The sequence below is a fragment of the Pelophylax lessonae genome (assembly GCF_965119305.1).
Source record: "Pelophylax lessonae genome assembly, chromosome: 7".
NCBI lineage: Eukaryota > Metazoa > Chordata > Amphibia > Anura > Ranidae > Pelophylax > Pelophylax lessonae.
Window position 1 is genome coordinate 62781063 of NC_138774.1, and position 24098 is coordinate 62805160.

The 24098-nt window shown below is 43.0% G+C and overlaps 1 protein-coding gene across 1 annotated transcript in view; it reads left to right on the forward strand.

Annotated features, from left to right (window-relative positions):
- The window catches only part of EHMT2 (euchromatic histone lysine methyltransferase 2), a 64972-nt gene extending 42322 nt beyond the window's left edge, over positions 1 to 22650 (forward strand). The window contains exons 16-28 of the mRNA XM_082263378.1: positions 1144 to 1250; positions 1344 to 1466; positions 4527 to 4628; positions 4711 to 4815; positions 7949 to 8103; positions 9550 to 9717; positions 10671 to 10815; positions 10892 to 10969; positions 11299 to 11414; positions 12976 to 13062; positions 14278 to 14356; positions 16549 to 16724; positions 22068 to 22650. Coding sequence (XP_082119504.1) covers positions 1144 to 1250; positions 1344 to 1466; positions 4527 to 4628; positions 4711 to 4815; positions 7949 to 8103; positions 9550 to 9717; positions 10671 to 10815; positions 10892 to 10969; positions 11299 to 11414; positions 12976 to 13062; positions 14278 to 14356; positions 16549 to 16724; positions 22068 to 22239 — 1613 coding nt within the window. The 3' untranslated portion in view covers positions 22240 to 22650. The remainder of the gene's footprint in view (positions 1 to 1143; positions 1251 to 1343; positions 1467 to 4526; positions 4629 to 4710; positions 4816 to 7948; positions 8104 to 9549; positions 9718 to 10670; positions 10816 to 10891; positions 10970 to 11298; positions 11415 to 12975; positions 13063 to 14277; positions 14357 to 16548; positions 16725 to 22067) is intronic.
- The last annotated feature ends 1448 nt before the right edge of the window (positions 22651 to 24098 follow it).

A 24098-nucleotide genomic window follows, 5' to 3' on the forward strand; every position in this document is an offset into this window, starting at 1 on the left:
CAAAAAAGCCTGCCTGCTTGCTGTTTGTTACAGCGCAACTTCAGTTCCGCTTTAATATCTTTTTTCAGTGTTTGGGCCGAAAAGTTTAATTTGTTTGTTCTCATGATTTATGCTGTAATGGCGAAGATGAATTGTGTGAATAAAGGCCAGCTCCTCTCCTTTTGGGGTGTTTGAATCATGTAGGTTTCTGCTATTCCATGAATCCATTGGTGAGATTTTTTTTCAGTGTTTTGGGTCATCACATGTTCTCAACATAAGCAATGAAGCTGTCCCTTACAGCTGGACTCCCAAGTCATTTTGCTTTTGTTCACTGAAAATGATAGAATTCATGTAGTTATTTGCTCTTGTGGCAGTTGCAACCTCACCCCCAGGAATTATGTTTTTTTAAGAGTTTTTCTGCTTATCTGTCACATCAGTCACTCTGTACTTCAAATAAAAAGAGAGGTTAGCTTTAATAATAGATGCTTTACTTATTGGAGCCATGATTTTTTTACAAACTCCCTTAAAAAAATACTAAAAGCATACTTTTTATTTTTTAAATAATATACATGTCATACTTGCCTGCTCTGTGCAGTGGTTTTGCACAGAGCAGCCCCGAACCTCCTCTTCTCGGGTTCCCCAGCCGGTGCGCCTGGCCCCTTCCACCTTATTAAATGCCCCCATAGCAAGCCGCTTGCTGTGGGGGCATTTGTGAGGGCTCGCTCTGGAGCCCCACTCTGTGTGTCCTGTGCAGTGGTTTTGCACAGTGCAGCCCCGATCCTCCTCTTAGGTCCACCACTGGTGCCCCTTACCCCTTACTAAGTGCACCCATAGCAAGCCACTTGCACTTTTGCGGGCTCGCTTCCAAGCCCTGATCTCTGTGTCCAGTGACGCACACAGCGGGACTCAGCCCTGACCCCCCACCACCACCTCCCCCTTCTCACTGACTGTGATTGACAACAGCAGGAGCAAATGGCTGCACACAGAATGTATTTTTACCTTCATGCAAAGAATGCATTAAGGTTAAAAACCTTCAGCCTTTAGAACCACTTTTAAGAAATGATCGGCTGTCTACAACTCCGCAATTTGTAAAAAAAAAAAAAAAAAAAAAAAGAAATTGCTTTGTCCTTACTCTCTTCCCCCTTTTCTCATGATTTGTTTCAGCGGATAACCAGGATTCCAGTTTCCTGAATGACCAGCAGTTGAAGAGGAGTCCGCTGCATGCTGCAGCACAGAGGGGAAGTCTGGAGCTCTGCCATGTTCTTGTGCAGGTGACTTTTCTTCCACTGTCTTTTCTGACAGTCAGATATGCTCTGCCCCATTTACCTTATTTGTGTCTTTCATATGCTTTGCTCTCCTTTCAGGCTGGTGCCCACATAAATGCCACTGACAAAATTCTGCGCACCCCTCTTCTTGAAGCCGTCGTGAACAGTCATACAGAAGTTGCCAAATATCTGTCTCAGCATGGAGCTTGTGTTTACCACAAGGTAATGTCACTGGCTCGCTACTCTCAGAGCAAACACAGCTTATCTCATTCTTTATTTAAGCTAATCGGGTGGATTTTACCACATACCACAAAATATGACATAATTGTTTAAAATGTCACCCTGCCATATTTATGTAGATAAATATGTATGTGTGTAATTTTGTGTAGGGGGATTTTAACTTTATTATTTTATTAATATGAGGTGTAGTGTGATGTATTGAGGTGGGGGATCTCCTCTAAGAATGCCAGTGTACTCAGCAGCGGTAATTCACCACTGCTTAATAAACTGTAACCAGGGTTTCACTGATTTTTCTGGTACTGTACTCTCGCTATGTCTCGCGAGATTACAGTAACAGGAGGTGTTGTTCAAAGTTTAAAGCATTTGTAGATCGCTTCACTCCTCAAAAGGAGAAGCGATCTACACTGCTTCAAAAACAGGCACTCAGGAGAGAGATCTCCTCTGAGAATGCAGAACTCGGCAGCGATTGTTTTCCCCTGCATAATAAACGGACACCATAGTTCAGTTTTGAAGCGTGGAGTGGGGATTGTTTGAAATTGTATGACATATTCTTTACGCTCTAACAGTAGATCTCTCCCCTAGCCTTATTTTTAACTTACTGGATTAGTGGTATCTGGATGGAAACCGTTCTAGAACAACAAAAAAAAGACATTAACTATTAACTACTTGCTGATTGTCCTATAACACTTTTACTGTTACAGGGCGGCATCTGTGGGCAGAATCACTTATCTATGTGATTCTGCACTTCCGCCTGCAGGGAGCTTGCGCCTTGCACCACAGGCAGGCTTCACCTGCTGTGATAATTCACAGCAAAAGCTGATCTGCAGGTCCCGGGTAGTTGTCATTCGGCACCCACTGATCGATGGTGAAACACGGAGAACTGAGAGATGCCTATGCAAACAAGGCTTATCTCTGTTCTGACAGGGGAAGAGACGATCCTGTGTCTCTGCAAAGCAGAACGTAAAATTGATCTCTTCCCCTAGTGAAAACAGGACACAGTGTACACAAAAACACAGGTTAGGCACACATTTAACCCTTTGATCGCCCTAGATGTTTAACCCCTTCCCAGCCATTGTCATACAGTGACCGTGCATATTTTGAGCATTGATCACTATATTGGTGGCACTGGTTCCCGCAAGGTGTCAAAAGTGTCAGTGTCTGATAGTCTGTCGCAATACCGCTATGAGCTGCCGGCCGGCGCCATTACTAGTGTTAAAAAAAAAAAATTTAATATATCCCATAGTTTATAGACCCTATATACCAATCAATTTTCGCTTATTGGGATTTTTTTTTACCAAAAGCATGTAGCAGAATACATTGGCCTAAACTGCTGAAGAAATTTGTTTTAAAATTTATTGGATATGTTTTATACCTGAAAGTAAAAAAAAATATTGTTTTTTCAAAATTGTCGGTTTTTTGTTTATAGCACAAAAAAAAATCAAAAATACAGACGTGATCAAATACCCCCAAAAGAAAGCTAGATCTGTGGGGGAAAAAGGACATTAATTTTATTTGGGTACAGCTTTGCACAACCGCACAATTGTCAGTTAAAGTAAAGCAGTGCCGTATCGCAAAATTGTGTGTAAAACCTAACTTAACTTCTTATTTAGTGCTCTTTGGTTTGTTAACTCTAAAAGCCAGAAACCCATGTGAGCTGGGAATTTCCTTTTGCTGTTTGCCTGTGTTGCACTCTTATAAGTTACAATTTCCCAGCTGTCTTTGAGGATTACAGAACCCCCCCCCCCCCTTCAGTTATTGAGTAGAGGCGAGGGAGCAATTATTATAGCTCTGTTCTAGGGTGAAAAACACTTCTCCACAAAATCACTATGGTGAGCAAATGTTGTCCCCCATAGACAGGAAGTGTTGTTGGCAGGATCTCCAGGTGAAAATAAAGGGAAAAACTCTAAAAATTCACAATATGACATTATATTCCTTCAAAAGTCTTAAATCCTGTTTCTGTTCAACCACTAAAATTGTTGAAAGATTAAATTAGGCTTGCAACTGATAGGTGGATGTAGAAAATATTTAAAGCATTGTTTGGGGATACAATCCTATTCTGGTTCCCTCATGCTTACGCTTTACCTTCCTGTTTTAATTATTGGTAAAGTCGTTTAACCACTTAACGCCAGGCGGTCTACTGGTACATCCCTTGACTTCGAGTGATTGTCCTGGGATGATGCCTGCAGCTGAAGGTATCATTGCAGTATCTTTTTATTTACAGTCGGTGGAGCACTTTCTTGTAAAAGCAATCCTAGTGGCTATATAGTTGCTAGATTGCTTTTACAAGTGGCAGGAGAGGATCCACCCCCTCCTGCTGCCTTCCTGGTCTCTCCCATCTCACCAAGGAACACGGGATTGCAGCCAGGGACCGAAACAGCCCAGATCATCTCTATGGTATAGGAAAACCAGAAGCGACGAGTTTCGCCAGATGTAAACCACACCATTTTTAAGTTGGGAAAGCATCAGATCAAACTGACCTTGGTTGGATCTGAAGCTTTTAAGGGGAGAGACTTGAGATACAAAGCAGGTAAGCCGCTCAGGTGAGAGTACTTATCAGGTGCGTGTCAGATCCGTAGTCCCGGGCAGCACTCTAAACACAAAGTAGTGACCGCACTCCGATGTAAGAAGAAAAAACATGAAATTTATTCACCACTTGCAATTCCAAACATAACTTGAGACATCACGGACAAGGACCAAAGGTTGACGCGTTTCACGAAATTGCATTTGCATACTCATAATCACTTACATCTGAGTGCGGTCACTACTTTGTGTTTAGAGTGAAGCTTTTAAGGGCAGAGGAGACATCTGGGGTGTAATTGACCCCAGATGTCTCAGTAAAGAGGACCTGTAACTGCCAATTGTTATCACAAAGGGATATTTACCAGCCATAAAGCATAGCAGAGATGGGGAGGTCATAAAGGCATGTGCATTTATTTTATTTATTTTTTTTTTTTTTTAACAAATCTTTGGGCAGATAATTTCCTTTTTGCACAGATTTAGTTGTTTTGGTCGAATTGTCTTTTACTTATCGACCTCTTTCAGGAGGAGGATGGCTCAACCTGTCTTCATCATGCAGCCAAGAGTGGTAATCAGGAATTGTTGAACTTTCTTCTGGCTACAGGCCAGGTCAATGTGAATGCCCAGGTGAGAGCACAACCCTTACAATGTTTGGCGTTGTATACTCCCCATCGAAACCTTCCTAATTACCTGTCTGTGGTCTGTTTAGGATAATGGTGGTTGGACACCCATCATCTGGGCAGCAGAACACAAGCACATCAGTGTCATCCGTACATTGCTGACTCGGGGAGCAGATGTTACCCTGCAGGACAATGTAAGTATATGCCTTGCTGAGAAGATCTGTATGTGTTTGTTTTTTTCAGATTCATAGTTAAGAAATGATCTATCCTTTTCTGTGTAATAGTTCTCTTTTTTTTAAATGTATGCAATGAAATGAGACATTTGAATACATCCTGGTTTTAAAAAGGATTTCTCCAGTTATCTTCTAGGACAAAAACCTGAGAGATGATTGGCTGTTCCCTAAAGTCGACCATAGATAGATCCAATCTCAGCCGGTTCAGCAGTGACCGGCTGAGATTCGATCCATCTATTGGCAGGCTCGACTTCAGTATAACCAGCCTGTCAGATTTTTTTGCATGCGATCACTGCAGGCGGCTGTAGCTGCCAGCAGTAACCATTGTGTTTTGCCACAATGCTCCCCACCAGCAGAACACAATAGCACTGCAGGAGGGATTCCTCCATCAACACGGAGTGTGTTGATGGGAAAATCGAGCAATTTTCATCCCTTCCACCTGTGGTAAAAGGAAAGAAAATTGTGTGATCTTTGGCCTGCCTAACTGGAAACACAATCAAAGTAGTGAAAAACACCTCCCACCCCTCGTTCCTCAATTTAGATTGTGTTCCCTACTGGCATGCAGCTCAGTGTTGGTTGTTTTTCTCCTGACCGGATGTTTGTTGGGTCAGACGGCCTCCCTCTGAGCGGATCTGCAAAGCTGAATGTCCTTTACTGTGCTTTAGACAGATTCGGTTGGAGGGCTTTTTTGAAGAGTTTAGTCTTTTCTCACCATAACCTATATGGTTATACTATATCTGTGTGATAATTACATTTTATTGTAAGAATAAGCAAATATACCAAGTGCAATAAACCCAAATTAAAAGCACAAACATTCGTTGGCACAAAGCAAGGTTTGAAAATGGTGTGTAGAATGGTTTGTGGAAAATGGTTGTCTCACTCGAGTGAACACTAGAGGGAGCATTATCTCGATATCGGGAGTAAACACGGGAGGGAACATTATCTCACTGATATCAGGAGTGAACACTAGAGGGAGCATTATTTCACTTGTATCAGGAGTGAACACTAGAGGGAGCATTATCTCACTGGTATCAGGAGTGAACACTGGAGGGAACATTATCTCACTGGTATCAGGAGTGAACACTGGAGGGAGCATTATCTCACTGGTATCAGGAGTGAACACTAGAGGGAGCATTATCTCACTGGTATCAGGAGTGAACACTGGAGGGAACATTATCTCACTGTTATCAGGAGTGAACACTAGAGGGAGCATTATCTCACTAGTATCAGGAGTGAACACTAGAGGGAACATTATCTCACTGTTATCAGGAGTGAACACTAGAGGGAACATTATCTCACTGTTATCAGGAGTGAACACTGGAGGGAACATTATCTCACTGTTATCAGGAGTGAACACTGGAGGGAACATTATCTCACTGTTATCAGGAGTGAACACTAGAGGGAACATTATCTCACTGTTATCAGGAGTGAACACTAGAGGGAGCATTATCTCACTGTTATCAGGAGTGAACACTAGAGGGAACATTATCTCACTGGTATCAGGAGTGAACACTGGAGGGAACATTATCTCACTGTTATCAGGAGTGAACACTAGAGGGAACATTATCTCACTAGTATCAGGAGTGAACACTAGAGGGAGCATTATCTCACTGTTATCAGGAGTGAACACTAGAGGGAACATTATCTCACTGGTATCAGGAGTGAACACTGGAGGGAACATTATCTCACTGTTATCAGGAGTGAACACTAGAGGGAGCATTATCTCACTAGTATCAGGAGTGAACACTGGAGGGAACATTATCTCACTGTTATCAGGAGTGAACACTAGAGGGAGCATTATCTCACTAGTATCAGGAGTGAACACTAGAGGGAACATTATCTCACTGTTATCAGGAGTGAACACGGGAGGGGAGTAATATCTCACTGGTATCAGGAGTGAACACTGGAGGGAACATTATCTCACTGTTATCAGGAGTGAACACTAGAGGGAGCATTATCTCACTAGTATCAGGAGTGAACACTAGAGGGAACATTATCTCACTGTTATCAGGAGTGAACACGGGAGGGGAGTAATATCTCACTGGTATCAGGAGTGAACACTAGAGGTAGCATTATCTCACTGGTATCAGGAGTGAACACTGGAGGGAACATTATCTCACTGGTATTAGGAGTGAACACGGGAGGAGAGTAATATCTCACTGGTATCAGGAGTGAACACTGGAGGGAACATTATCTCACTGGTATCAGGAGTGAACACTAGAGGGGAGCATTGGGGATTTTACTAATAGACTTGATGGGGTTGATGTACTGAAACCAGAGAGTGCAAAATCTGGTGCAGCTCTGAATCCAAACCATTCAGCTTCCCGTTTTTTGTTTTGTCAACGCTTATTTATATTGATTATACAGGTTTTTTATAGCGGCAAGAGTTTGCGCAGCGCTTTACAAAATGAAGGCAGACGTTCTAATACAATTTGGTACAAGAGGAATCAGAGGGCCCTGCTCCTTAGAGCTTACAATCTTAATTGACCAAGATAAAGTTAGAATCTGATTGACTACCAGGCACAGCTGCACCAGATTTTGCACTCCAGTTTCAGTAAATCAACCCCATGTGTCTACTCCTAAGGACCTCAGTGCTGTTTGGGACTAGCCATAAGTTGAACATTTTCCTTTGCCATTATAATGCAAAGTACAGGTTCATTCTAAAGGACAAAGCGTTGCTAATACAAAATGTGTGCTGAAAATTATACAATGATTTCCTTTCATGCCGAGCTTTGTTTGTGTAAGGGGTGGAAATATATGGTAACATTCCTCTTTATCTGATGTTTGGACGCTACACCGTTTCTAAATGTAATAAAAGACTGAAGATTGGGGTTTACTTCTATAATGTATTTCTGTTTCAATCATTTTTATTCAGTTTAACAAGTAGCTAACATGTTATCGTTACCCCCAAGCAGGGGCTAGCGTTTCCAGTGGTAACAAAAGTTAGCTTACAGAGATAAAATGCAGCAGTATGAAAATGAGAACTGATAATACAGGATATAGGCCTTTTCATAATGCCATGAGGGGTCTTGGGGAGGTTCCCTGCAACAACGGGGTATCCACTATTTTATAATGTATTTCATCTCTTACACAGGAGAAAAACATCTGCCTGCACTGGGCATCCTTTACCGGCAGTGCCGAAATTGCAGAGGTTCTCCTCAATGCACAGTGTGACATACATGCCGTTAACTTCCATGGAGACACACCCTTGCATATTGCCTCCCGGGAGGGCTTCATCCACTGTGTCAAGTGAGTACCCAACTGTGTTGTCAAGCTGCTACTCTTGACAACCGGTATGTCGAAAAGAAAAATAGCAAGCAGTTTGTGAAGTTGTAAAAAGTCACAGCATTTTTCCAAGCTTTCTATTTTTTCGCTAAGGCAGGCCATACATTTATACATCTTTTTTTCGTTCAACCAGCGGGTTGAACAAAAAAAAAAAATGGGGGAATCCTTCCTGCAACACTATTGTGTTCTGGCTATAGCCAGCGGCACTGATCGTTCGGGAAAAACCCAACACACTGGTTGTACACTAATCAATCCACAGGTCGAATTATGCACAACCAACTAGCCCATACATGGATGGAAATTCAGCTGATCTCTGCTGAATCGGCCAAATTTCAATCCATGTATGGCAGGCTTAAAAGATATACTCCTTTTAACCTGCTTCTGAACAGAGGTTGCAGTTGATACATATTCTATTGCTTCTTTGCAAGTGTGATGCTTGTGCAAAACCAGGGGTTTCCAAACTTTCTAAGCAAAGGGCCAGTTTATTACCCTTCAGACGTTAGGGGGGCCAGACTGTCACTGTGGGAGTAAACAATACCCCATTTTTGATATTAGGGGGAGAAATAGTTGGTGTTAGTGGGAGGAATAGTGCCCCATTGTTGGTGCCAGTGGGAGGAATAGTGCCCCATTGTTGGTACTACTGGGAGGAATAGTGCCCCATTGTTGGTACCACTGGGAGGAATAGTGCCCCATTGTTGGTGCTACTGGGAGGAATAGTGCCCCATTGATGGTGCTACTGGGAGGAATAGTGCCCCATTGTTGGTGCTACTGGGAGGAATAGTGCCCCATTGTTGTTGGTGCTACTGGGAGGAATAGTGCCCCATTGTTGTTGGTGCTACTGGGAGGAATAGTACCCTTTTGTTGGTGCTACTGGGAGGAATAGTGCCCCATTGTTGGTGCTACTGGGAGGAATAGTGCCCCATTGTTGGTGCTACTGGGAGGAATAGTGCCCCATTGTTGGTGCTACTGGGAGGAATAGTGCCCCATTGTTGGTGCTACTGGGAGGAATAGTGCCCCATTGTTGGTGCTACTGGAAGGAATAGTGCCCCATTGTTGGTGCTACTGGGAGGAATAGTGCCCCATTGTTGGTGCTACTGGGAGGAATAGTGCCCCATTGCCAGTGGGAGGAATAGTGCCCCATTGTTGGTGCCAGTGGGAGAAACAGTGCCCCGTCTTTGGTGTCAGTGGCAGAAATAATGCCCTGAAAGGGCCAGATAAAGACAAGCAAAGGGCCGCATCCGGCCACCAGACCATAGTTTTGAGACCACTATGCTAAATTATGGATCTTCAAAGCATTAGAAATATATAATTGACTTAACATGATTATAGTTTCCCTTTTTAAAAACATGGAGTTTCCGTTTTTAAGTTGCATTTTAAAAACAAAAGCAAATCTTTCTATTGTCCTTTTAGTCTCTTCCTGTCTCGTGGGGCCGACACAGAAGTGCGTAACAATGAAGGTGACACACCATGTGACCTTACACTGGAACACACAGATGTCTGGTACGCTTTACAGCTCAACCGCAAGATCCGGCAAGGGATTCAAAACCGAGCTGTACGCACTGAGAGGATTATCAGCAGGTGGGTTGCGGTGACCAGTGGTGGGTTTATATATGCTGGTAATGGGGGAAATTGGATTCATGTTGCAGCTTTGCTGAGGTAAAGAAGTTAAGCTTTCTGTAGCTGGGTGACCGTGATATGCAAATGTACCCACTTCTTGCAGTGCTCCTTGCATGCTCCTCCTATTTTGTATTTATACCTAGTTTTAGCAAAGTGAAGGCCACTTTTTCCATCACTGTAGTAGACTGTGTACTTATAAAATACAAAAGAAAGCTGCGCTTAAATTGAAAAATAAAAAATATATACTATAATTAAATCGTTCATTTACATGAAGCAAGCTGCTAACACATATGTAAGATAAGACATAAACGACATATTAAATGGAAAGCGCTGTGCTATTCAAAACAGTCCATAAAAAAACTTGAATATGGATGTGAGTAAGTATATTTCGATCAATCGGGCAGAAGTGCAGATGAGAGCCACCACCAACACCGAACACACTGCCTCTTACCCTATAGCCACATCTGATGCAGCATAAAGGTATCCTTAAACCGAATCAGCCAATATCCTCAGTAAATGGGAATGACACTCCCAACTCCTTTATGCTGATATTTCCATGCACGCAGAACATTGAAACATGAATCCCAAGGACCCAAAAAAGGAGAATGCTCATAGAGTAGTACATTCCAAATACATCTAAGTTTATTAAAAGGATAATATCTTACACTCACATTTAGCAGGATTCTAAAAAAAAGCTATAGTGACATGAAAGCTGGATTGATTTCAAACCAGAAAGATGGCCGCTGCATCCTGATACGCAATGACGTCACACGTCTAAGTCCCACCCAATGCGTTTCGTCAGAGATTACATCGTCAGGGGCGTGACTGTGTACTGGGTAGAGTAAAATCCGATCTGTGGAGTAATTACTACAGCAGCAATAGTGATATCATCACTTTCTTTCATTTACACACAGGGATATTGCACATGGATATGAAAATTTTCCTATTCCTTGTGTGAATGGCATAGATGAGGATCTTTCTCCTGATGACTACAAATATGTATCGGAGAACTGTGAAACATCAGCCATGAGCATTGACCGCAATATCACCCACCTCCAGGTATTGCATGGCCACCTTTTTTCTCTTCTTTCCAATCATGCTCAATGCCTCTGACTGACTCTTCCTCTGTATACAGAACTGCAGCTGCCAGGATGACTGTTCATCTAGTAACTGCCTGTGTGGACAGCTGAGCATCCGATGCTGGTATGATAAGGTGAGAGATTATATTATGTCATTATTTCTAGGTTTGTATGTAGCGGGGTATAAGCCCCTCTCCTAGGGCTGGGTCAATAATTACCAGAACAGAGAACTTTAACTCCTCCCTGATTCCTATCGGCACAGTTCTTTAGTCAGTGGACCTGATGTATCACATATGTACAAAAGAATAAGGCGCCCCTGGCAATTAAATGCTTCCTTTTATATTTTTCTTAGAAAATCGCCTCTGGATACTTTAGACAATAGACATGTTTTCTAGTTCTGTATGCAAAAATGTAGGTTCTTTCTCATTTTTTATTTCTCACACTTTTGTCTTCCTATCATCAGGATGGCCGTCTGCTTCAGGAATTCAACAAGATTGAACCTCCGCTCATTTTTGAATGTAACCAAGCCTGTGCCTGCTGGCAAACCTGTAAAAACAGAGTGGTGCAGAGTGGCATCAAGTATGTATGCAAAGCACAATGCCAACAGGGTAACTCCAGCTGTATAGGGAGGGGTCATTTATAACACTAGTCTGGAACTGATGTATCCAATCACGGGGGAGAGCACTAGAGACCTGTAGAAGTAAGGTTAGTGTAAGAGGGATAGGTTGATGATAGGAATTAGAACAAAGGTTAGGGTTTAGGAGTAAGAGGTTTTTTTTTTTTGTTTTTTTTTTCTGTCTTGATTTTTAGGGTTGCTTTTTTCCTGAACCTCATGCTGGCTTAAAGTGGAATTTTACTCTAAAGTTCTGCTTTATGTCCTCCTCTCCCCAGTCCTCTAGCATTTTTAGGGCATTTTTTTGGAGGGGGGGGGCAGATACCTAGTTTTGGTAGGTACTCTCTTCCGGTACGCCCTACCACACTTCAAACTGCCAGCAACGTCTTTGGACACGTCACAGGTCCCATGTGGCTACGGGACCATTCAGTGGAAAGCCAGCTGTGTGCATCACAGCCGGTCATGCCAGCACCTGGGACCCAAAGACCGGCCCAGGTGAGGCCAGCACTGGATCCTTGCACAGGTAAGGACTAATTCACACTGCCCACACTTTTTGTCAAGCAATTTTGGTGTGTTTCCTGTGCAATTCTTGTGCATTTTTGGGTTGCCTGCACCTGTAAAAAATGCACATGCAACTCAAAAATGCAAATCGCGGTGCAGATTTCCTACAATATTCAGTCATTTTAATGGGGAGCTGTGTTTTTACCGCACCAGTGGTGTGAAAAGTCCCATAGGATTTAAAGGGAAACAGTTTCTTTCAAGGTAAAAATGCAGGAAAAACGTATCAGTGCGATATGGCCCCCTAGTCTTTTTTTAATAAAAGCCAGCAGGTACAGTAGAAAATCCTCTCCCCCCTCCCCCCTTTTTTTTTTGGATGATTTTAGTTTTTGGAGTCACTCGCCTGGATCAATTATACAGCAAGTAAAGTCAGCAATGACCGAACTCATGATCTGCAAACTTTTCAGTAAATCAGGACGTTTTGAAGGCATTAGATTAGCATAAAAACAAGGCAGCCCACATTTTCAGGAGGAGCGGTTATTAGTAGCAGCCCACATCTTTTTCTCAAGACAGGCTTCCTTTCTGTTTATCGAATAGAGTAGAGGAGGGAGATTAGGGTTAGCTTTGCCATTAGTGGGTAGGAGGAAAGACTTCTGGGAAGAAAGGGTAAGCAACCTATATATCTTAAGCTGTTTTGACAGATAATTTTCCTTTTTTTTTTACCAGTGCCAAAGCTTTACTGTCTCTCCCCCATTGCTATTGGTCAGTAAGACTGCCTATCATAGTGATGTGCCAATAGGAATGTGTGGGAGGTATGGGTAGTTGATTCAACTTGCAGGTTCACCCAAAGCTTTGAGTAAAACTGTAATCACATCTTGGTGTGGATCCCAAAACTGACCAAGGGATCTCCATCTGGCATCCAAAAAAGTTTTGGTGCATCCTGTGCGGTGTGTTTTACATTTGCTAGTGGGATCTATAATTGTGTGATTGATTGTAACTTCAGTAAGCTACAGGGCTTCTCTCCTGCAGGGTCCGGCTCCAGTTATACCGTACAGCGAAAATGGGTTGGGGAGTGAGAGCTCTGCAGGACATTCCACAAGGATCTTTCATCTGCGAGTAAGTGATTCACGTTTACCACTGTTCTCCTGAAGGGTAATTTTATCTCTTAAAGGGAATCTGTCCCAAAGAAAAGTAGCTGCAGGAGAAACCACTAGTGAAAGGTGTGTTTATGTAACTCCCAGGCCTCATATCTGTTCAGGGCAATGATACTGAACCCATTTAGCTTTACTTTAAGTATTGTCACTGCCCTGAAACTCTGAAACTGGATTGCAGACTGGGAGTGAAGAGAACGGTATATTCTATTAGTTATTTCTTGCAGGTGATTTTCTTAGTTTCCATTTTCTTTATCTATGTACTCCCTTATATTACTATGCCTCTCCACTTTTTATTGTCTAGTCTCGGTCATCATGGTAAAGGAGATATTGTTTGTAGCTTGCTGCATTGTGCCTGTCTGTTTCCACTTGTATGCTATATGGCTAAAAATTTGTAGACCCCTGACTATCAGACCTATATGAGCTTTTTGAATATTGCTTACCAAAACCTTGGGCGTCAGTATGGAGTCATCGCACACAAAACTTGTCTAACCATATTTTTTTTTTATACAAATGAGGGGGGTTGGGACTTTAAATGAGGCATGTGTGGCATGGCTGAAAAATTAGTCAATGGTAAAAAACATGTTGTTTATTCTCTTAAACAATGAGTAGCATAGCATAATCTAATTAGTACATACATGAGTTAATAAACATATCAATAGCATGTTGCAAACAATATATACATAAAAATGATGACAACCTCATAACACATTGCATTGTGTGGTGTGAGAAACTGTCCTCCATGTCATAGGGTCATTTCAAAGGCAGAATAGTGTGGTATGAACTGAATCAATGAGATATGTCTAGCTGTCTGAGAACATGGTGCATCTAGATGAGCCTGACACATTTTGTGGATTAACTCCACTTCCTCCGGGGCGGATGCATCAATTATCTGCAAGGTGACATAGATATACCAATATGGTCTAATGATATACCCAAACCTTGGGGGGAGGAAACTAACCATCCCTTTAAAATACTCAAATATAGAGCATGCTTTTTTTGGAGCTTGCTTTGTACACGGGAGCAAACTCATGCTGAGACTTGACCCTATAGTGTATGTTATGTGTTCTTCATGACCTTTGCAGGCTCATGGTAACTAAGGATCTCTCCTCTGATCCCTTGGGATTTTATTGCATTTTGTCCCTTTCCTCTTGTAACTGATTCCTCATTCCTGCTGCAGATATGTAGGAGAGTTGATCTCTGACGCAGAAGCAGATGTTCGAGAAGATGATTCCTATCTGTTTGATCTGGACAATAAGGTGAGTGCCTGCTTCTGTATAAGATGTTTAAAGATCTTTGCAAAGCAATATTTATTTTTGAAATGAAAAATGTAAAATGACCCTTCTTTGGTCTGCAACTCCTCTGTGAACATAACATACATCTGTGATGTTCCTTTTTATTACCCTCCCCAAGCGCATGTCTTTGAATCTTGGCCAGTTTAAATGGTCGCTCCTTTTGCACACATGTCTTTATGCCCTGCTTTCACTTGCATTCATTCTACTATATTAATACTAGCTTCTCTCTCATGGCATGGGAAAAGACCTACAGCGGAACTTCACCCAAAAGGGGAAGTTCTGCTTTTCCTCATCTCCCATATTTGGAATGTCTTTTTTTTGGCGCATGGGGAGAGTGGGTATCTGATTTTGACAGGTACCCACTTCCACTTCTGCTCTGACCGCCTAGTCAGTTGGAGTAGAAGTTCTTCTAAACCCCCATCAGTATTTGTAGCTGCTGTTTTTTTTTTTTTTTTTTTTTAATTATTTATTTACAGGGTGAAGATCTTCTTAACTGCTCGCTGACTGCCCTATAGCAGTTTTACTGCTACAGGGCGCCAAATGTGCGCTGGATAACGTATATAAACATGATCCTGCCCTTAACCATGCAGGGGGAATTCTGCCGCTTCTGCTGTGATTATTCACAGCAGAAGCCGATCTGCGGGTGTCGGGCACTCTATGTCCTCCGGCACCTGCCAATCAACGGTAAACTGCATAGAATGGGGATCATAAACAAAGCGGATCCTGTTCTGACGGAGGGAAGGGATGGATTCTGTGTATTTGCAAAGCACCAATTAGAAACCATCTGTTCCCCTAGTGAAAGCATCACATATAGTAAACTCAAACACTAGCTAGGCACACGGTTAACCCCTTGAATCACCCTAGATGTTTAACCCCTTCCCAGCCAGTGTCATTAGTACAGTGACAGTGCATATTTTTAGAAGCACATAGAAAGAAAGCCGCTCAGGTGTATGTTCCAAACCCGGTGCAGGTCAGATCCATCATCCAGGAGAAGAAAATCCAAGTAGAGACCGCACTCAAGGTATATGATGAAATCAATAAGTACCTTTATTCCTCATGAAATAAAGCGGACAGTGTTCAAACAGACGTGTCGGGTTGACGCATTTCACGATGCTGTAGATCGCTTACTCATAACCACAGGATATTTTTAGCACTGTATTAGTGTCACTGGTTCCACCAAAGTGTCAGTTTACGATTTGTTATATAATGTATATATAAATATATCCTATAGTTTGTAGACACTAGAACATCCATGCAAGCCTATAAATATACGCTTATTGGCTTTTTTTTTTCCCCAAAACGTGTAGCAGTATGTACATATTGGCCCAAATTTAAGAAGAAATTGGATATTTTTAAATGTTTTCGTTGGATGTGTTTTACAGCAAAAAGTAAAAATATATATATATATATATATATATATATATATATATATTTCAAAATTGTCAGTTTTTGGTTTATAGCCCAAAAAATAAACGCAAGAAAGCTTGATTTGTGGGGAAAAAATTACTTTTTGGCACAGTGTTGTACAGCCGTATCGCAAAAAATGGCCTGGTCATGAAGGGAGTAAACCTTCCGGAGATCAAGTGGTGAAAAAGCGGACAGTTTTAACTCCTCTTGGTTGCAGTTTTCTGTTTTTCACTTAGTTTGTAGTTCTGGGAAAGGGAAACAAATGTGTGCTCTCTTCCCTGAGTGACAATTTCTCATTTAAAGGGATGCTGTACCCCCTTTCTGCAAATGTCCATTGTAGGGACATGCTTTGCCCCTAGGAGGATAGAGACTGCATTGCCTGTGTCAATTGTTTTCTGGAATTGCTCTTTGACTGAATAGAGTTGCTAGTTTCATATTGTCACACGATGAGATTTTGTGAGACTGCATGCATACAAGTGTTCTTATAGCTGGGCCTGGGAAGGAAGCAGCTTAAGACTTCTGTCTGTTTTTTATTGTATATAGCAGGACAGTGTCTTCATGGCCAGACTCTTTACTACAGATCATTATACAAGTAATGTATGTAGATATCTCATTTCACCCCGCAGTGTAGGTTCCACTGTCCTTCTCTTTTTTTTTTTTGGGTAAACTGTGGATTACAACAAAAATAACTGGATGACTGAAATATGTAGCATCTGCAACATAATAGAACTGTCTCTATTTTTTTTCAGGATGGAGAGGTATACTGTATAGATGCCAGATACTATGGGAACGTCAGCCGTTTTATTAACCATCTGTGTGAGCCCAATCTCATCCCAGTAAGAGTCTTCATGTCCCATCAGGACTTGCGTTTTCCCCGTATTGCCTTCTTCAGTGGAAAGGACATCAAAGCGGGAGAGGAGCTTGGGTAAGAGAAAAGGGGACAATGCCCATTTAACCACTTCCCAACCAAGGCCGTCATATGAGGTCCTTGACTTTGAGTGGAGATATCTGAATGATGCCTGCAGCTGCAGGCATCATTCAGATATCTTTTTTTTTTTTCTTCTGCCAGCGATTATCTGCAAAGTAAAAACAACAAAACCCTCTGGGGCTTCTACCGGCTCGCTGGTGCGATCGGCAAGCCGGAGAATGAATCAGCCATTTACCATGGAGATAACCGAGACCGGATGGTCCCCAGCTATCTCTGACCTTCGGAGGCCAGGTGCAACGTTATGATGTCCCTTCCAGCTTCAGCAAATGTAAACACTGCTGTGTTTATAGCTGGAAAGGGTTTTTTTTTTTTTTTTAAATTTTATTTATTTATTTTTTATTTATCTCAGGCTTTCCCGCCTAGAAGAGCGATGTGAGGGTCTTACAGACCCTGATCTCTCTGTAAAAAGGACCTGTTGTGCACTATTCCTATTACAAGGGAATAAAAGTGATCAAATTAACCACTTAAGCCCCGGAAGATTTTACCCCCTTCCTGACCAGGGCCTATTTTGCGATTTGGCACTGCGTGACTTTAACAAACAATTGCGCGGTCGTGCGACAATGTACCCGAATGAAATTGACGTCCTTTTTTTCCCACAGAGCTTACTTTCGGTGGTATTTGATCACCTGTGCGATTTTTTACTTTTTGCGCTATAAACAAAAAAAGAGCGTAAATTTTATGAAAAAATAACAAATATTTTTCTAATTTTTTTTATATGTAATTCCCCAAAAAAATTTAAAAATCATTTTTTTTAACATTTTAGGGCAATTTGTTTTCTGCTACATATGTTTGGTAAAAAAAAATCGCAATAAGCGTATTTTGATTGGTTTGCGCAAAAGTTATTGCGCTTGCTAACTAAGGGAAAGATTTTTGTCATTTTCTATTTTTTTTTTTTAACGAGTAATGGCAGCGATTTGCGATTTTTCTCTATCGCTCATTGACAGACGTAGTCTTCTTGATTCTCAAGAGCTGGGTTATGTTGTCTCCGCAGGAGTAGGACTAGGCAGAAAGAAAAAACGTTCTGGCTCCACCTTAGGGGCAGTCCCTGAGGGTATATCCTCCCTCTCTCTGCTACAGGGAATCAGTTTTTTTCTGTCTAGTCAGGAGTAAGGACCTAAGTTCCTTGCTGGGATCTTTTGGTCCTGGCAAGATTTTTTTTCTTTAAGAAAAAGACATTTTTTAGGTAGTTTTCTCCAGTGTTTTTTTCCTGTGAGATCTTCAAGCAAAAATGCCGGACTGGGCGACACTTGTGGTCACCCCAGCCGGCCTACGAGCGCGCGCAGACCATGGCATTGCGCTTGGTCGGCCGCGACATATTCAAGTAAGTATGCGGGGCCGGGCGACGGGCTGGATGTTGAGATCCAGTGGTCACCCCGGTTTCTGCCTACGAGCGCGTGCAGACCAGAGCTCCGCGCTGGGTCGGCCGCGACGGAGTCCCAGTGAAGGGACTGACTTTGCGAGTTAAAAGTCTCGCTTGGACGCCAGGTACCAGAGAGTCGAGGCGTCCGGAGTGGTCCACAAACCCCCACCCCGGTGGAGAGGGTATTGTGAGGAGAGGGTGCCTGTCGGTTCGGTATGGTGAGTAAACGTTCCCTTTTTTTCCTCGTTATGAGGCAGTATGTATTATGGGCCCCTCCATATATGGTCAGTATATATCTGATACTTACAAGTCCCCTTGTAATACAGCATGTGTTTGTGGGAAGTGGACTTGGTTTAAGAGCTAACACTCTACCCAGCAGACTGTAACATTACAGCAGACATAGGAGGTATAATCCTACCTTATGTGTAGTGTATCTTCTGTAGATCCATATATCGCCTCTTAGGTACGCCGACATGGTCAGACTGGTGGCGGACGTCCCGTGGAGACTTCCTCTCAGGGAGGATCTACTGTCTCAGGGACCGATCTTCCATCCTGCTTTACGATCGCTGGCTTTAACGGCCTGGCTATTGAGACCCAGGTGCTGAAGGACAAAGGTTTGTCAGCTTCAGTTATTCCTACTCTAGTTGAAGCAAGGAAAGCGACTTCCAGAAAGATTTATCATCGCACATGGAAGTCCTACATTGCATGGTGTGAGCCTTTGGGGTTCCGTCCTCGGTCTTATTCGATTAGTCGAATATTGGCTTTTCTGCAACAAGGGGTTGAGCAGAAACTGGCCTTGAGTACTATCAAGGGTCAGGTCTCAGCATTAGCCATCTTCTTTCAGAAGCCTTTGGCTACTCATTCCTTGGTGCGGAACTTCATCCAGGGGGTGCGACATCTGGCTCCGCCAGTGCACGCGCCGTTACCCCCCTGGGATCTTAATTTAGTGTTGTCGGTTCTTCAGAAACCTCCCTTTGAAGATATTAGGGAGATTCCTCTACCCACGTTGTCCCAGAAGGTGGCCTTCTTGGTGGCTATTACTTCTGCACGCAGGGTGTCAGAACTGGCCGCATTATCTTGTCGTTCACCATATCTGGTGGTTCATAGAGATAAGGTGGTTCTTCGTCCGAATCCATCCTTCCTACCAAAAGTGGTTTCAGAATTTCATCTGAATGAAGAAATTGTATTACCTTCCCTGTGTCCTAAGCCCAGTCATCCTCGGGAGTTTGCTTTACACTCCTTGGATGTGGTCCGGGCGATCAGGGTATACTTGAAAACGACAGACTCGTTTCGCAAGACGGATTCACTTTTTGTGATCCCAGATGGACCCAAAAAGGGGTTGCCTGCATCTGCCGCGACCATTTCCAGATGGATCAGACAGACGGTAGTACAGGCTTATTCTATTAAGGGTCGGGAGCCCCCGTTCCCTGTTAAGGCGCACTCCACTCGGGCACTTAGTGCGTCATGGGCCTTTCGCCATCAGGCGTCAGTGGTCCAGGTGTGCAAGGCGGCTACCTGGTCGTCGGTGCATACCTTTACTAAACATTATAAAGTTGATGTAATGGCATCGTCTGATGCCTCGTTTGGCCGCAAGGTTTTGCAGGCCGCAATTTGAGGAGACCAGTGGTCTACCTCGAGGGTTTTTTCCGTTGGAAAATTTTTCTTTAGTCTCATTCTTTGTTTATAATGAGCCTTTAAAACTTCTAGTTTGGCACCAGTTGGGCCTTCTAGATTGGATTTGATTTTGTCAATCCCACCCCTCATTTGTGGCACTGCTTCTGGATGTCCCAGCTCTTGAGAATCAAGAAGACTACGTCTGTCAATGAGCGATAGAGAAAAATGGATTTTTGTAAGATCTTACCGTAAAATCCTTTTCTCTTAAGCTCATTGACAGACGTAGTACCCGCCCCTCTATCATTGAGTTGGGTTGGGTTAAATTCTCTGTACTGCTTTAAAACAGAACTGATTCCCTGTAGCAGAGAGAGGGAGGATATACCCTCAGGGACTGCCCCTAAGGTGGAGCCAGAACGTTTTGTCTTTCTGCCTAGTCCTACTCCTGCGGAGACAACATAACCCAGCTCTTGAGAATCAAGAAGACTACGTCTGTCAATGAGCTTAAGAGAAAAGGATTTTACGGTAAGATCTTACAAAAATCCATTTTTTTTTTTTTTTTTTTTTTTTTGCGGGACTGCGACATTGCGGCGGACAGATCGGACCCTTGACTGACATTTTTGACACTTTTGGGGGTACCAGTGACATTACTACAGTAATCAGTGCTATACATATGCACTGTTACTGTAAAAATGACACTGGCAGGGAAGGGGTTAACTTTATTGGTGATGCAGGGGTTAAGTGTGTCCCTAGGGGCATGCTTCTTACTGTAAAGGGGTGTGGCTAGTGATGTAACCACAGAGACATACGATCCTACATAGCAGGATCGTATGATCTCTTCAGTTAGATCAGGAAGAATGACAGGCGGCTTTGTTTACATCAGCCGCCTGCCTTTCTCCCTCTCCACGGGGAGATCGCGAGTGACTGGCGGACATCGGGCTGCCGGTCACACGCGTGGACTTGTTAGGGAACGAGCCGGGGGTGCGAGCGCTCCTTAGGCGGCGCGCGCTCGGCCCCTGCAGGCTCACAGGCTAGCGACGTAGAACTACGTCACCTTGCCTGGACGGAGCTGACCGCCGCCGTAAATAGTCATGCGGCGGTCGGCAAGTGGTTAAAAAAAATTTAAAGGGAAAGTGTCGGAAAACCTTTTTCTAAAGGGCCTCTGTCCCTGCGTGCTCGCACTCAGAAGCGAACACATACGTATGTCTCACCTGCCAATGTTTTAACCACACGTGAGGTATCGCCACGACTGTTAGCGAGAGCAATAATTCTAGCCCAAAATGTTTAAAGTGTCACCTATGGAGATTTTTAAGTACCAAAGTTTGGCCCCATTCCACAAGTGTGCGCAATTTTAAAGCGTAACATGTTAGGTATCCATTTAATCGGTGTAACATCATCTTTCACATTATACTAAAAAATCGGGACAACTTTAGCGTTTTTTTCTTTTCTTTTTAAATTCATGAAAGTTTTTTCCAAAAAAAAGTCTTTGAAAAATTGCTGCACAAACACCGTGTGAAATAAAAAGTTGCAACAGCAAAAAAAAACAAAAAACTATATACGGTAATGTTTGGGGTTCTGAGCTACTTTCTAGCAAAAAAATTATGATTTTTTAAATGTAGCAAAGGAGTGGCATAATTGGCCTGGGCTGGAAATGGTTAAAAATAACAACTGTAATTTCATAATATAAAGTGATCCTGTCATCAGTACAGAATATATAAAGTGACCCTGTCATCAGTATAGATTATATAATGTGACCCTGTCATCGGTACAGAATATATAAAGTGACCCTGTCATCAGTATAGATTATATAATGTGACCCTTTCATCGGTTCAGAATATATAACGTGACCGTGTCATTTGTACAGCTTATATAAAGTGATCCTGTTGTCGGTATATATTTCAACATAAAGATGTTACCTGTACCTAAGAAAAGTGAAAATTCCTGCCTCTCCTCCTGTCCACACCACAGTACTCTGCTTTGATACTGAGGAATTGTCCCCTGGTGTTTACTAGGGAAACAACATTTTTGGGACTGTCGACCCCTTTTTTTTCTTCTGCTGTTATCACTGGTTCCTCTTGCAAACCTCAAGGAGCAGGAGAAACACAAAGCACTGACACTCCCGGAAGTGTTGGTGTCTCAGCAGAGCTTAAGTGATCAGCAATGGAAAGGTGTTTTGGCAGTGTGCACAAAGGTATATACTCTCCTATTGCTGGTTTTTTTTATTTTGTGACAGGGTCACTTCAAAATGTGTGTGTATATTCTATCATTTATTGTATTGGTACTAACCGACACGTGTCTGTCTTCTTCAGTTTTGACTATGGTGACCGTTTCTGGGACATCAAGAGCAAATACTTCACATGCCAGTGTGGCTCTGAGCGGTGTAAACACTCAGCCGAAGCAATCGCTCTGGAGCAGAGCCGTCTCGCTAGATTGGAGGTTCCTGAAACAGTGCCAGTGTCCGCTACCCCTCAGACTGTGTGATCCCATTAGACTCTAAACTGGGCTTCATTCATACAGCCAACACCTGTCGTTTATGACCCTTGTAAGGGTGCCACTCCATTCAGCTACTTCCTGCCATGACCCCAACAAAAACCGTCTCTTGTCCAAGTAGTAGTCTTGAGACCATCAGTCTATTACCCATTCTCTTGCCACATCATTGTCTTGTAAATCGTCCAGTCTCACAAATAAAAATAAAGATTGTGACTTTTTTTTATATATAAACAAATATCACTCATTGTTTGCAGCTTGTATATGGAGCATGTGTCTCAACTGTGAAGTATTACAAATCTCAGAATTCATTTTTTTTTTGTGAATGGATGCAAGCCAGAGGCATTTATAAAAGTCGCAAAACATCCAGCTAAATTTTAAAATGGTACAATTACTTTATTCTAATTCTAGCTGCTTTTCAGAATTGTGTATTAAAGTGAAGAAAAAAGTAAAATATAGCTTACCAGTACTCAAATGTGATGGCTGCATTAGCTTTCATTTTTTCAGGCTTATTTTCACTTGGTAATCCTGCCAGTAATGCACTCCCTGTTCTAGGGTGACCACGTTCACGCTCCGTACTGTATCTATAGTGCAGTAGCATTGTCGTCACTCTTTAGACAGGATGTGTGGTAGGACTACCAAACACCTAATTTTCCCCAGTCATCCTCCAGGACGGGCAGGCGGGCATCTTTATTGTGGGCAAACACGGCCGCAATCAGTGTGGTTGCCTCTCCCAGACGGGGGTGGGCCCTCGTGGATTTAAGCACCAATTTTGAACGGCGATACCGCAGCGGCTCCTTCCTCTCCAGGTGGTCCAATGGCGGAGCACCAAGGCTGTGTACCGAGAGCTGTGGAGACAGGCCCCAGCTCTCATACAGTAAGGAGGAGGGGTGGAAGCAGGGGGGGCTTTCCAGGGTGGTCTACACTCCTGTTTGTGGGATAAAAGGGGGAGAAGTAGAGGAGAGAATGTATGCTTCCTAGGAGGTGGGGGAGGTTATTTCGGGGAGCTGGGTATTCCGTGCGCTTGCACGCTCTCTTTCCCCCTCTCTTCTCTCCCCCCCCCCCCCCCACCCCCCTTCTCACTTTGTGCTTCTGGCTGGTCTCTGTCTTTTCTCACAGCAAAAAAGCCAGTTTTTGGGTGGACAAACCTAAGTAGTAAAAAGTATTGCCTTACGCGCGGAGTAAAGATCCCTCCTGACAGCGAGAACTTACTCAATAGGTGTATTAAGAAAATAGTGGATGAGGAGACGAAACTTCTGGAAAAAGACTTCCTCGATTTCAAAAAAGAAATTACATCCACGCTTAGATCCCTAAAAAAATCAGCAATTAACGAGATGAAGGGTGAAGACCAGCCATCTACCTCATTTCAAGGATTTAAAACCAGAAACTAAAGGAAAAATCCAGTAAACCTGCACCCCAGCCACTACCGAGCCCCTCAGATTCGGAAGAGGATGGATAGCACCCATATCAAGACAGCTCAGACTCCGACGGCAATGTGGGCTCGGTCGAATCTCAGGAGATTTCCAAACATTGTTTTTCCTGCAGAGGAAATGGAAGAACTCTTAAAGGCGATTTATATTACAGAAGACATCCACAAATCGCAGCCTCCAGATTCCATCAGGGATAGGCTGTATACAGGGCTTCAAGAAGAGAGGCGCAAATTGTTTCTGATCCATCAGTCCATCAAGGGTTTTATAGACCAGGAGTGGAGGAACCCCGAAAAAAAATTGTTTTTCCAAAAGGCCTTGGAAAAAGAGATTCGCCTTTGACGAAAACAAAGTGTCCTCCCAAAATGCCCAAAATTGGATGCATCCCTGGTCAAGGTATCAAAAAAATCAGATCTCTCATTCGAA